The 15,541-nt window shown below is 30.5% G+C and overlaps 2 protein-coding genes across 3 annotated transcripts; one reads left to right on the top strand and one right to left on the bottom strand.

Moving 5' to 3' along the window:
- Positions 1-2,030, top strand: LOC116107992 (exocyst complex component EXO70H1-like). The gene has a single exon (XM_031394276.1). It carries the CDS (start codon positions 1-3, stop codon positions 1,873-1,875), a length of 1,875 nt encoding a protein of 624 aa, XP_031250136.1. The 3' UTR covers positions 1,876-2,030.
- A 219-nt stretch (positions 2,031-2,249) lies between these two features.
- Positions 2,250-5,619, bottom strand: LOC116107993 (probable pectate lyase 4). 2 transcript variants are annotated; one of them, XM_031394278.1, is made up of 5 exons: positions 5,440-5,619; positions 4,649-5,039; positions 4,350-4,560; positions 4,155-4,223; positions 2,250-2,747 (listed from the first exon to the last, which is right to left on the bottom strand). In XM_031394278.1, the coding sequence occupies exons 1-5, from the start codon at positions 5,564-5,566 to the stop codon at positions 2,511-2,513; spliced, it is 1,035 nt and encodes a 344-aa protein (XP_031250138.1). In that variant the 5' UTR covers positions 5,567-5,619; the 3' UTR covers positions 2,250-2,510. The 2 variants fall into 2 exon arrangements, with proteins under 2 accessions (XP_031250138.1, XP_031250137.1); XM_031394277.1 differs by having other exon boundaries at positions 2,253-2,747; positions 4,649-5,000.
- Positions 5,620-15,541: the final 9,922 nt, after the last annotated feature.

Below are 15,541 nucleotides of genomic sequence, written 5' to 3'. Positions count from 1 at the left end.
ATGTCGACTCTCTTCTTCTCATCTTCTAAGACCCTTTCTTCTGTTTCTTCATTTACGAGTTCTGATACTCATATGCCACCTTCCCCTATACACAAATTCTCTAAATCAATGATGGAAGAGAAAATAGAAAATGCAGAACCAATCATCACCAGATGGAATCTAAACTCTTCCTCATACACCAAAGCTATCTCAGTTTTTAGTCATAACAGAAAAGAGGCTAAAGAGCTCTTGAAAACTGTCAAAGACTTGCGTCAAGCCATGCACTTTTTGGTTTCTGAAATTTCGCCTTCTGATAAGCTTGTTCTTGCTCAGACTCTCATGCAAATTGCCATGAAAAGGCTGGAACATGAGTTTTATCTGATATTGTCCAAACAACGTGATCAACTTGATCCCGAATCAGTTTCAGGTCAATCCTCTGATGAGTCGAGAAATTTTGATGATGAGGAGGAAGCATCTGAAGATGAGGATGAGTTGAAAAGAGCTCGCGAGACAATAACTGAGGTGGAGACTGTCTCTCAGCTTGCAATGTTTGACCTGAAGGCAATAGCTGATTGTATGATCAGTTCAGGTTATGGCAAGGAGTGTATAAAGATATACAAACTGATCAGGAAATCGATAGTCGATGAAGGACTGTATCAACTTGGAATCGAACAGTTCAAGGCTTCTCGAATTCAGAAATTGAATTGGGAGGCGCTTGAACATATGATGAAGAACTGGCTGACTGCAGTGAAGATTGCAGTGAAAACACTCTTCAGTGGAGAAAAAGCTCTCTGCGATCACGTGTTTTCAGCGTCTGATTCAATCAGAGAGTCTTGCTTCTGTCATATAACAGAAGAAGGAGCTATCAATCTGTTCAGATTTCCAGAAATCATTGCAAAGAGCAAGAAATCACAAGAAAGAATTTTCCGGCAAATGGAACTTCATGAAGCACTCACTGATCTCTGGCCGGAAATAGAATCAATATTCAACTCTGATTCCACCTCAGCTATAAAATTGCAAGCTCTTTCATCACAACAGAAGCTTGGTGACTCAATTCGAACTATTTTATCAGACTTTGAGTCAAGAATTCAGAAAGACTCGTCGAAAACTCCACCTATTGGTGGTGGAATTCACCCACTCACTCAATCAGCGATGAGTTTCATATGTTCACTGGGAGATTACAGTGGAGTTCTTTCTGATATTGTTGCTGAATATCCTCCCGGAAATTCAACAACTACAGAATCTTGCATTGGGAGTTTGACCTCCAACCACGATTCAGCATCTCCAGCGTCAGTTCACCTAGCCTGGCTCATACTTGTTCTTTTATGCAAGCTTGACAGCAAAGCTGAACCACACCGAAAAGATGTGGCTTTGTCATATCTCTTCCTAGCCAACAATCTTAACTTCATCATTGAAAAAGTTCGGACATCTAACCTGAAGAACCTTCTAGGTGATGATTGGATGAGTATGCACACCAAGAAGCTTAAACAGTATGCTTTAAACTATGAAACTGTGGCGTGGACCAAGGTCTTCTCATCTTTGCCAGAAAAAAGTTCCTCAGCAATGTCGCCTGAAGAGGCAAAGGAATGTTTTAGGAGGTTCAATGCAGCTTTTGAAGAAGCATATATGAAACAGACATCATGGATTGTACCAGATGGGAAGTTAAGAGATGAATTAAAGGTTTCGATAGCAAAGAAACTTGTACCAGCATACAGAGAATTCTTTGATGCACATGTGATGATGTTATATGGGGAAAGACATCTGGAAGTGTTGGTGAGATTTGGACCTGATGATTTGGGAAATTATTTATCAGATCTGTTTCATGGTACTCCCATCTTAGTTAGTTCTTCATCATCTTCATCATGCAGCTCATCGCCAAGATGCATACTCCATTAAAGATACAAACATGTACATGATTAGAAAAGGCAACGTCTCAATGCCCAACATAACTACTGTTATAATTTATGCTGTTCCTTCTCTAATGGTGCTTTCAGTTTTTTCATCAGATTAAAAATATGTACTAGAAAATAATTGTGCAGAAATAAAATACTTTACACTCTTACACTTCTGTTTCTTCATGGCTGCATATTTTTATATTCTAGTCTTAAAACTGATGTTACAATCAAACTGAACTTTAGCAAACTTTGGTTCAGAATGATTGAAAGTGAAAAAGCATACAAGGTTTCACTTTCCTCTCTCTATCTTTCCAAGAGTTATTAGTACTATACATTAACCATGTATAATTTCCGGTAAGGATTAGTTAGAAATCAACAAATTTGTTAATACACCCATCAAAGGAGTCAACCCCAAAGTATGCCAATAGTCTCAAGTAAACTGACCAGTTTTGAAACAATATTTAATACATAGTTACATACACTAAATTGATTATATTCTGGATAATGGATTTTTGTGATTAAAACTTTCCATAATCGAATGAAAAGAAAATTCCCAAAGGAAAATTAAAACAAGAAGGTATGCTCGTAAATGGCACCATACATTCAAGATGCATGCACAAAGAAGACATTGAAAAGCTATGTAGCTACCATCAGGTCTGCTGGTCGAGCAATGGATTGCCAACCCGTACAAATTTTGAGGACTTCCTTTAAAGAATCTGAGGGTGCTTCCATTGTCCACATCGGATAATATTCACTTGGGTGGAACACATGTTCATCCCCCACTCCGGTCAATAAGCAAGCTAGTGCTCCATTCAGAAACAAGTCTCCTTCAGATCTTATTACACCAGACTTTGCTTCCGGCTTGTCTGCTGCCTACAAATACATCCAATAGCAGCATGTTAAACAAGTGCCAGCAGATAAAACTGTTCTTTCAACAGGAGATACAATGCAATACAAACAGCTCATATTGTTAAAGGAAGGAACTTTAAAAAGAGGTACAAACTATAGTTAATTATAATGTAACATGATTCTAATTTACCCATAAGGAGTACTAATAAAAGGGTTCAACCACATATTTTAGTATATACCAGAAGTCATGATTATACTGATATGCAGAAGACAGTACTGATTTCTTTCTGACACATAATTGGTAAAGAATGATGGAACCAGAGAATAACTCGACACATTCAGCATGCAAAGACCACAGCAAGAATAAGACCCCTTGCAAGTGATGGTGCATCCCGTGTGTAAGTATGGTAACGTATCTGAAGTTTTTCATACTCTGAGAATGCATCCCTCATAGATTACTATTCCTGGCAACTGGCGCTTCCCATTCAGAAGAAAAGTTAAAGGTTTCCCTCATTTATTCACCAAAATGTCAAATTATTTCAAGCCCAACTATCAAAGCAGTAGAGAACTAAAAGAGAGCTCTTTGATTGTTACCTAATTGAAAGAAAAGCCACCAAGCCTTTTGTATATGGAGAGTAGACCTAAGGCATTGATTCTCCTAGTTCATGCAATTACAATGTCTGTAAGGTTGACAGAGTGCATACAACAGACTAAATAGATTTTCTTATGGATGGCAAGTGGCTTACTGACAACCTGTTAGATTCCACTCTCAAATAGTTTGGTGGGCTATGGTTAAAGATTTCTAAAATAAAAACATTCCAGTTTGAAAGGTAACCACACTTGATCGATATTGACACACTTTAGCTTTTTTACCATATCCCAATTTGACAGCAAGGTTCCAACTGAGAACAAGCAGCTAACTCATGCAGCATACCCATAGAAAGAACTTGTGGCTTGCTTTTAGATACATACTGCGGATGATATTATTGGTATTACAGTTAGCACATATAAATCCAACTTACCAGACCATCTGCTCCTAAAATGCATCAGTAAGTGTTCCATAAGACAAAATAAATTTATCTTCCATTAAAACAAGGAGTCATTGTGCAATTAAGAGCCATGCTTATTAATCGCACACATTTAGACAGTTAATTTACCTGAACTTTTATGGGCATATGGTAGATCAGATGTGATGGTCATAATATATGTTCAATTGGAACAACATTAACTTAACTTTGTTTTATGGATTATGCTTTAACTGGTAAAGGACAACATGGTCTAATAAGTCAGATTAATTCGTTCTGGTCATTACTCACAAACTATTAAGAAATATTATGTTAAAAAAACTCTTTTCCAAGCTGACTGAAGGTATCTTATTACTCTATACGTTAGCTAATGGAACTTCAACAATAAATAGATTGCCACTTTTACCTTCTCTGTATAGTATTCAAAGGTCTTTTTCTTCTTTCCTGCTTCATATATGTTGCACTGGGAGTATATCTGATAAAAACAAAAATGACATAAAATGTAATAACTACAATATAATCAAGATAAAGTTAAGAGGATAATAGCATTCCACATGGTTAACTAAAAGATGCTTAAACTGAAAAATGAACCATCATTTACCTGGGACTCTACACTTGCACAAACTGCATAAATGCCCCAATTTCTGGTGTAATTATTGTACAGATGAACCTTCCCAAATCTAAGGCGAGGATGTCTTTGCCTTGTCCCATCAAAAAAACAATGGTGAATGGTCACTCGAATGCATCTATCTTCAACATGAGAGGGGTCTGCTCCAATAAGCATTGTCTTATCATGACGAGTAAAATAACATCTGGTGCACCAAAATTAAAACAAGTAGATCAGAAACCAGCATTAATCACAACATTTTAGGTCTTATCATCCAATGAGCAAGAACCCACCTAGAAACTGTAATGTCTGTGCTTTGTCTCGTGATATCTATGAGCCCATCATCAAAATCACTAAGGCTACATCGATCTATCCATATGTGTCTAGATTTCGGCTTTATTTGAATGCCATCAACATCATGTCCTCTACCACCTTCAAACTCAAGATTACATACAATTATATGTTCACATTCCTTCAATCTCAACCCTTTCCCTGAAAGCTTAACCCTTTGGCCCCGCCCATCAATCGTCTTATAAGACGATACATTCAAGTACGACAAAAGATGAATTGTACCCGAAACTTCAAAAACAATCCACAATGGTTCTTTTCTCCGGCATCCCTCACGAAGCGATCCTGGACCATCATCTATAACAGACACATAAAATCTCATAATCAAATTCTTAACTACAAAGAACTTGATAGAAGCAATGAAAAAGTTGAAAAACACTCTCTTCCAAGTATCAAAAAGTAAATATTGACCTAAAGTGAGGTATCATATACAGATTCCATCAAATTATGTTGCAATATAGCATCAAAAAAATTCTGAATTCAGCCCATTTAACAAATCCGCATAATATTTTTAAACTGTTTAATACAGATTATGTTTAAAAGTATCTTAAAAATTAATAAACTTTTGGCACCAATCTTTCAAGAAAAGAAAAATAAAAATCCAGATAAAAAATCATAATGAGACAATTCATAATTCAATAATGAAAATCGTAATTCGAATCCTAACAATTCCATCTAAAAAACAAAATAATTCTGCAAAATTAAGGTATTGAGAATTAGAGAGAGAAAGGAGAACCAGATAAACTGGTGACGAAGTAGAGCGGGCCGTGGAGCCCGCCAATGGCGAATCTGCCAAAACCCTCGGCCCGACCCGCCAATGCTCTCAGACTGTTCTCCACGTCAGCGTACGGAAGCGAACCCATTTTCTTTGCTAATTTGTTCTTGTTCGAGAGTCGAGAGCTGAGAAGACAAAATCTCGTCTGTTTGTTTTGTTCGGGTTCACAAATGAAACTGTTAAAACCGTTAAAGCGTTCCGACCGAACACGTCAGCACTTTTTTTTTGGGAATTTTTTTCTTAAATTTAAATAAAATTAGTATACAAACTAACTGTACAATCTTGAAAATTATTATCAATAAACTCACTAATATTTATCGAATAATTTTCGAAATTATAAAGATAATTTGTGATATTTCCACTAAAACAAATTGCCTTATGCATTAATTATTATCACATTTATTTCACAGTTACAATAATTTAGAACCTCAACCACCACTATAAAATGACATTCTTTGCAAGATATTATTAACTAATACAATTATTATTTGGGTCCCTAAAGAGTCTAATATATAAGAATTAAAGATCCTTGAATGGAGGCGGCATTATTGTTGAGTTGAGTTTAATGAAAATGTCAGAAAGGCAATGATAAAATAATCTTATTTAAAGATAAATTTTTGATAATTAATCTTTGTAAAATTATAATAATAAATGTCAGTAATTAATCCTTATTTTCTTTTGAAAAGCCTTCCAATGGAGATAAAATTTATACCATCCACGTAATAATACATCAAGAAAAAAAAAAATACAATACCGAATAACGAAGGGAGTTTATATAAATCTCAAAAGGTTAGCTTGGTGGTTAAGAAGTTTTACTCATTTCATTAACTTTTTAGGTTCAAAGATTAAACCACCTTAGGACCACTTACTACGTTTGTTATTTATCTTAAACATTAGATTTATAGGATGTTCAATAAGCTTTAAGGATTAGTTGAAATATATGCAAACGACCCGAACACCCCAATTATCCAACAAAAAAAAAAGTCTATATATATATAAATATTAATGATATTTTACACTTTCTTTTGATATAAGATGACTGATTTATTTACAGAGTATATGAGAAAGTAATTGAAAGTGAAGCAAACACCCAATATATATATATTCATAATCATGAGGCATAGACTATATGATTGCCATTTTGAGAGGCTAGAATTCCTTCATTTTGACACGTCTTCAGATTGCTCGGTACATAGCTGGATTTAGGGGGTGTTTGTCTAAGCTTATAAGCTGGTCAAACTAGCTTATAAGCTGGTCAAACTAGCTTATAATCTCTAAAATTAAGTTGATATGTTTGTTTATAACTTTTTTGAGCTTATAAGTTGAGCTTATAAGCCAAAATAATAATAATAATAATAAGTTGGGAGAAAGATACTTTTTTTTTTTTTTTTTTGCTTAAAAGCACTATACTTATAAGCTAGTTTGACAAAGTATATTACCACATTATCCTTGTTTAATTTTAAAATTTCATAGTATACCCTTATTTAATGTAATACACTTTTTAGTCATTTTATAATAAAATGTACTTATAAGCCACATTTTACCAAACACGTTAACTACTTATCAGTCACTTATAAGTACTTTAACCAAACACGTAATTGTTTAAAATTTCAAATTCTTATAAGCTAAAATCACTTGTTGCTTATAAACTAATTTTCATAAGCTCAGACAAACACACCCTTAATTGGTGATGATGTGGACTGTTTACATTTGGTTGGATTTTATTAGTGATGATGTGGCATAAATTGATGGATTGTATTTTATGGTATATGTGGCTTTATGTAATTGGTGTTTGTTATTAATGATAGATTTTAATAACCTTATTGATTGTTGTTTGTTTCACATTGACAATAAATATTTTCATTTACATTTACATAACCTTATACACAAAACGTTATTGATTGTTGTTTGTTTATAAATTTTTGTGAATATAAGGGGTCTTATACGTTGTATGTTATTCACAATACATTTATGTGAATTTAGGGGGTTTGTGAATATGAATGGTTTGATAAGTTTTTATTTTGTTACATTGTATGTGTTCTATGTTGCTCTTTAATATAAACGGTTATAGATATTTATGAGAATGTGAAGAGTTGTATACTTTGATTGGATATATATAGTATATGTATGTAATTATTTGTATAATTTGGTACATTGTTACCAGCAAGAAACTGAACAAGAAACAGAGGTATAATTATTCATTTTTATATGTTTATATGTCATGTTCTTGCCAGTCTATTGTTTATTTTTTTTAACGTATGTTCATGCCAGTTACTTTTTCTTGAAATTTCATGAAGGTATACAATTTGTGGAAGGAGCAAAGCTATTGCTGCTTATATATCTTGGTGAAGGTAAAGTTATTCAATATTGTAATTTTTATATGTTTATATGTGATGTTCTTGCCAGTTCCAGTTTATTTTTAATATTTTTTTTTCATTTATAATGATTTATATTATAAGTTATGGTTCGGCAGGCGAATCATGAGCAGTCGAAGTATAATGCTTTACGTTATAATTTATGGTTCGCCAGTCGAACCATAATGGACCATTAGTATGTTTACAGTGGTGTCACACAGGCCAATTATGTTTGTTTATTATTGATAGAACAACTACTTTTTCCTTAAATTTGATTTAGGTATATACGATTTTTGGAAGAAACAAAGGTGCCGCTTATATATCCCTGTGAAGGTAATGACTCTTTTTATTTGTTTATTTTCATTAAAAATCCAATTGACTGAATTATAATTACATATATAATAAGTTAATGTTTATATGTCGAACCATAGCGATGTAATGATTTATATTATAAGTTATGGCTTGACAGGCGAACCATGATGAACCGTTAATATGTTTGTCATTATGTCATAGGAACTCCACACAGCGATTCATGTAGAGCATCATGAGTGGTTGAAGTATAATGATTTATGTTATAATTTATGGCTCCACAGGCGAACCATAATGGACCATTAGTATGTTTACAATGGCGTGGCACAGGCGAATTATGTTGGTTTATTATTGATATAACAACTATTTTTGCAATTATAATTACATATATAACAAGTTAATGTTTATATGGTGAACCATAGCGATGTTGTCAGACAAAATTTGCAAAGCTAAAGATTTATTCGTACCTTCTTAAAAATTTGCATTAACAAATACTACAGCAAACCAACAAGACAAATTATAAACAAAATTTCTGACAATCATGAGTTCGAAGCGATTACAAACCATTTAAATTTGGAAATTCCTCACTAATTTTGATTTGGATATTCTATTATATAGATTGTGTGTAAATGCATATCCAAATAAACAAAAAAATAGATTTTACCGTTGTAAAGTTGTGCAAACTAATAGGATTTTTGACGAAACTGTTCAATGTTATCAATTTGCTTGAAATCACAACAACAAATCTGGTGCGATAGAAACAAAAATAGATACATTAGGGTTAGAGAGTTTGAATCAGGCTGAAAAATACTCTTAAGCAATAACATGTCCTTAAAAGTAATAAACATATTGAACGACAACGTTTAAACAACATATAAATTTTATCAATCTAAACGACGCTGCACATCAAAATAATAATGCCAGTTTTTTTATCATTAAATAATAATTCCTTTAACACAGAATAAAAATAATTGCATATTTTATTTTAAACTTAATGAATACACATGGTATAATAATAATTGCATATTATTCTTATTAAAAAAAATATTTTCACTGAATAATTTATCATATGAAAAATTATAAATTCTTGAAATCCAATTGCCACAGAAAAATATAAAATAAAATAAACATGATTACCACTAATCAAATATAATAATTAGTAAAAAAATATAATATCTTATGAAAATGTTGTCTGATTTTCTTTTCATCTTTCACTACAATAACATTAGATTCAAATTCGAATAAAAACTTAGTGATGTGAAACAAACATTATTTTTATAATAAATAAAAATATTGATTACAATTTAAATATAAATTGTTAACATTTATTTGGTTTTAAATTTGATATAATATCAATGACCGTTGTCTTTCACAATTTCCAAATAGTTTTGCACATTCTTGAATCGACCAGTTTATTTATTATGATACGTTTGTTCGTTTTCTAACTCTTTGGTTTTCATACACATTAAAATGATACTTTCAAGCTTATATATATATATATAGAACGATTACTAAAACTACATCTGTATCATTATATAAATTTTTACTATAGTTTAATTATTTGCTCAAGCTTTGTTCACGTTTTTTAAAATGGTGGATAAAGGTAAGAAGAAAGCAAACGAAAATATTTCAAGTTTTTCAACAAAAAAACAAAAAGGTAAGAAACGAATCTGTTTGCATTGATAATGTTTCTCTGAATCAAAGTACGAACTGAGAAACTTGCAGCAACTTCTGCAAAAAGTCCAAACAAATTTGAACGATTTAAATGCGACAAGACTTGATTTGAAAGATGTTACCAATGAAATGGGTAACATCATGGATTCTTGCATGGACATTGTCTCTGATCTAAATAAACAGGAGAGTTTGGTTGCTAAAGAGGAATTGAAAATTCTTAAACAAAAAGTTCAAGATCTTTACTCTACATCATCCAAACATACTTGACACTAAAAAATGATGATGTATTCATGTTTACAATACAAATATAATAAATAATTTTTTTTTTTTTCAATTGGCTCATTGTCAAATGTTTAATTGATTAAAAAGTTTATTATAACATGTTCTAAATAATTTTTGTTAGATACAATATCAAACGTTAAAATACTATAATAAAAGCAATTAATATTGTTCATCAATAATAGTAACTAATAAAAAACAAAATGAGCAGTGTTTAATTATATCAAACAATTAATCAAGCAATACCATGAAGAGATGAATGACAATAAGGGAAAATAGACAAATCAATTTTATACAAGAGAGACATAACATTTGCTCATAAAACATTATAAAATACCTAATAGTATTTTTTTCTGTAAAAATTGATTGTCAAACTGGAATTCATTTTTGAATACCAACAATTATATTTTAAGTGTTGTAAACTTTATTGCTCAAAAAAAGTATAACTCATTCGTAGCAATATTCAACTGCTGGTGAACATATTTGAATTAATAATTGTACTTGCAAACCCATTGACAACAATTATTAATCAGTTTTCTAAACGTTTTCGAATTTATACATTTAGTATATAATTATATACCCATTTTATTGCACATTGTTCGAACATTTGCTTTCATCTACTTCCATAATTGTGGTTTGGCGAACCATTGTATTGTTCTCAAATATTTTAGATGTGTTTAATTTCATAACATACACAAAAATACAAACCATTTAAATTTAAAGTAAATATATCTTTATATATTTAAAAACATAACAATATCAATATGTATTTGTATTGTTTTAAAATCTTTTGATGTTTACAATAAAATTTATAAATATATAAATATATTCCATTCAAAATTACAATAGCAACAGTCCAAATTTGCAAAAATACTTAAAACAACAAACTAACAAAAATAACTCATTATTTGTAAATATTATAAATATAAGTTTTACTTTGAATAGTTACACCTCTTATATGATAAACATTATTTTATTATGCAGATTATCAAATTGCAAAATAATAATCAAACAATTATAATAAAATATTATACATTGACATTACAATTATGTATTCAACAAACAAGTTGAACAAACTGAACAATTTATTAAATAAAATTAAAACTTGCCATTATCAATGGTATATGTCAAACAATTTTAATAAACAATACTCCTACCATTTCAATTACAGAACAACATATACCAACGTTTTGCCGAACAATTGTATTATGTATTTTGAATATTTACAACGAATCTTCCAATGACCAATACTTATTACATACTATTTTGGTAACACACCTATATCAAGATATGTTGCTAATTGTTATGCCTGGAAAACTAAAGGACTGACGTCGGAGAGTCACGTGAAGGGTGACCTGCTCCCGTCAGAGCAACACGCACACGTCAGGCCTGCCAAATGATATGGAGCTCACACGCGTCCATTTCCCTGCAATAAATAGTGAGAAGTCAGCTTGGGAAGAGAGTAATAGGATATAAAACCGGATTATATCCTGACAATCGCACCAAACCGTGGATTTAATGATGATTACACGCTTCAGTTTGATATAAAATGAAGAAGACCCCTTCATTAAGGGGATTCGGCCATTTTTCATACAAAGAAAAACTCTCTCTCTCCTGTAAACACATTTTTACTTTTTCCAACTCTTTTGTAAGTCAGTACGCAGTTGCGACCTGACCCACACTAATATCAATACAAATCAGTGGACGTAGGACTTGCTACCTTAGCATCCGAACCACTTAAAAAACTCCCTTTGCATTTATTTTGCTTTATATATTTCATTTTCACGTGTATTTAACAGCCAATCAACGTTACGCACGTGACAATTTGTTGGTGCCAAAAACGAGCATCAACACTAACGGAGAATTTGCATTTGCAAACCATGGTAAGTAATTATTACAAAACCGCTAGCCAAACAATAATTAATAAACATAAATAATCAGCTAATACTGATTATAATGTTTCCAAGATACGTTTATGTTGACACATAGGAGAGATTGTCTTTAGCGAATCATTTTCACATGATAAATCGTTTGACATATGATGTACAATTACTCAAATACAATTCAATGCTCAATAAAAAAATACCTGATTTTCTTTCTCGTGAATTCTTATAGGAAAGAAAAAAGCTAAGTGACAAAAAGAGTGAGTGACAAAGAGAGAAAGTGAAAAAAGCTGTGTGCCGACAGAAAGAGAGTGACTCAGTGAAAGATGGGCACTCCCATCAAAAACAATAATTCTCATGAAGAAAAAACATTACCCAATTTTCAGAAATACCAAAAGCTAGATGCAATTAACAATTTTATTTAAAACAATAACTTATAATGACTATTCACTATCAACCAAAAAATTATATAAACTACAATGCAAATATCCAAAATCTAAAGTTTTCCTACACTCAAAAATCTTACAATGGCTAACGAAGATTCAACAACACAAATCAGTAATATTTTACAACTATCAGTAGATATACTACAAAAAATCATTTTTAAAGCAACTCGAAGAAGCATCCAGACTATGTGCAATTCGATTGACATAAGTACTACTAACACTAGTGGTATTGATTACTATATCAAAATACTATCATAAGATATAAATTACACTTTATTTATCTAACATTTTTCACATGCAAATATCTTAACAAACAAGCAAATACCAAAAAAAAAAAAAATATTGTAAAAGAAATATCTACAAGCGAATATCCAAGCTACCAGCAATCACACCGCACGAACTTTCAATTCTAAAAACATTTACAAATGCAGAAAATATACATGCTTTATAACTACTTGGAACACACTTAGTCTTCATCGAGCATGATGTACACACAGGTTTACCGATGCTAAATGCAACTTGCAGAACAAATACAATGCAAGCACTATATCACGTTGCAATTGCTCTACTAACCATATCCGCACGGAAAGGTATACAAATTCTACTGAAGTTGGTCAAACAGCCATACTATTTTGTCAGGATGAGAAATTGCAGAGAAACCTTTAAATCCCTAACTCCAATAGCAACAATTCTTATCAAAAGGAAGATATTTGGGATTTATGACAAACAAGATGAAAGTGTTGTGCATTGGGACAGAATAAAAACGCCAGAAAATATCACCTGCCAAAATTGTTGTGTAGATTACCAAATAATAGAATCTTCATAACATTTTACTAAAATTTAATATACCAGTGATTATTCAGAATTAATCCTATTAGATGATACATGCATTCCAAATTATATTGGTGAACAAAAAATCTCAAATTGCATAATCCTATTTCCTAACCATAATAATAAAGTATGTTATTAACATAACATGTAAATGATTTTCCAACACATGATACCATGTTATAAGCCATGATTTTTGAGTTTTAGATTTTACTGCACGTCATTGATAATGATTTGTAATATATACATAAAAATGATTTGCTATGACATATAGCTTAATATAATTCATGTTTCATTTTTTTTTGTATTAATAACATATATTAACAACCTTCATCATTGAAGCTTGATCAATCATGTACGTCACTATTAATTTAAAAGGCAAACTTCACATTGACATTAAATATTTTCATTTAGATAAACCAAAATTTACATAAACCTAAATGTTTTATACCTAAAATTCATTTGATAATAATATGAAGAATTACAAATATTAATGCAAATATGAACAGTTTGAAAAAAACTAACGATTTACAAACAAATTTACTTATTCATTAAACTTGATTGTTTGAATACCAATTGTTAACTTTTCATTGTGGTAAACTTCATTCTTATTGATTGTTGTTTGTTTCACATTGATAATAAATATTAATCTATTAATATTCAACATTCATGATAAAAATATTTGTGTGAATGTAAGGGGTCTTATACGTTATATGTTATTTACAATGCATTTATGTCAATTTAAGGGGTTTGTGAATATGGATCATTTGATAAGTTTTTATTTTGTTACATTGTATATGTTATGTGTTGCTCTTTAAGATAAACAGTTACATATATTTATGAGAATGTGAAGAGTTACGAACAATTTATTAATATGATTTGATAACTATGTGTAACGAACCATTGAATATGTTTCATTGCACGAACAATTGTTTTGATCTTGTCATAACTATTTTTACCAAACCTTTTAATAATAATAATTAAACTACCAAATAAATACTTATTACCGTTTCATTGCACACTATCCAACAGTTTTTTTTTATCTTCTTCAATCCCTATTATTATTTTTTAACATATGTCTTTTCGTTTTCTATTCATTCAATTGCTATTAAAACTGACTCTTGATATATATCTATTTATAAGGTTAAGCAAATTTGTATTCATAATGCATTCACAAAATACCGAATTTTTATTGATGCTTTTTGCTTCTCCTGTAATCTGAAGAACTTTGAAAGCGGTACTAGACATTTTACTCATTTGGTTATATTTTATATATATATATATAAACTCTATAATTGTTTAGTTTTCATAAGCTAACAATTTTTTTTAAATTTTTTCAATAGTTGAATTAGCAATACTTAACAAACAATACGAATTGAGACAGATTATAAAAAATGTTGAAAGCAACGTAGAGAATATAAATACCGAAAGACAGAAAGCGAAACATCTCATTGACAGGTTGGTGGATATCATGCATTCAACAATCATTATTATTTCTAATATGATGATATTGGAGTTACAAACGAAATGGAACTGGCAAATTATCACGATAAGAAATGAAGAATGTGAATGTACACATTTCTTTAATAATTAATATATAATAAATTAAATAACAATATATTGAATTCCAAAGTACAATAGCAACAATTTCTGTTTCTCATTAACTTACAAGTTACAGTATTCAAATTTCTCAACATCATCTTAAGTTTTTTATTCTTTTTTGTTAACAACCCATATTCCAAACAATAATAAATAACACATACATAATATTAATCTAAAAAAATCAAAATATATACTTGCTTAATCTTAAAATCATTTTTATAAACTAAAATAAATTACGATAACAAGTAACCCAACTATTAATTAATTTTAAGCATGATGAATTATAATTAGACAATAAATAAGAGAAATTCATAATTATACAAATGTAAATATCATGTTCAACACTACAATTTATAAAAAACAACAAAGTTTCACAAAAACTAATTACACATAACTTATATATCCAATTCCTTTTGTCGGATAGTTGAATTTTTGGGTTTGCGACCATGCTTTTTCCCCGGTTTTGATTGACAAGGTATATCCACTGCTTTTTCAGCATATTTTGAAACTTTTGAACTCAAAAACATATCCTTCCATTTCTCCACAGATCCAGAATATAATTCAACATGTTTCTCATGCTACAATAAAATTAAATATTTGTAAGTTATTTATCCAAAAATATAAAAATAAATTATTAGAATAAAAGTGTTTTATAATATAAACAAACACATATATGTTATGCAAAAGA

This window comes from Pistacia vera, unplaced genomic scaffold, assembly GCF_008641045.1.
Source record: "Pistacia vera cultivar Batoury unplaced genomic scaffold, PisVer_v2 Contig550, whole genome shotgun sequence".
Lineage (NCBI taxonomy): Eukaryota > Viridiplantae > Streptophyta > Magnoliopsida > Sapindales > Anacardiaceae > Pistacia > Pistacia vera.
The sequence above is the reverse complement of the archived record's forward strand: the minus strand, read 5'-3'. Positions and strand labels throughout refer to the sequence as shown.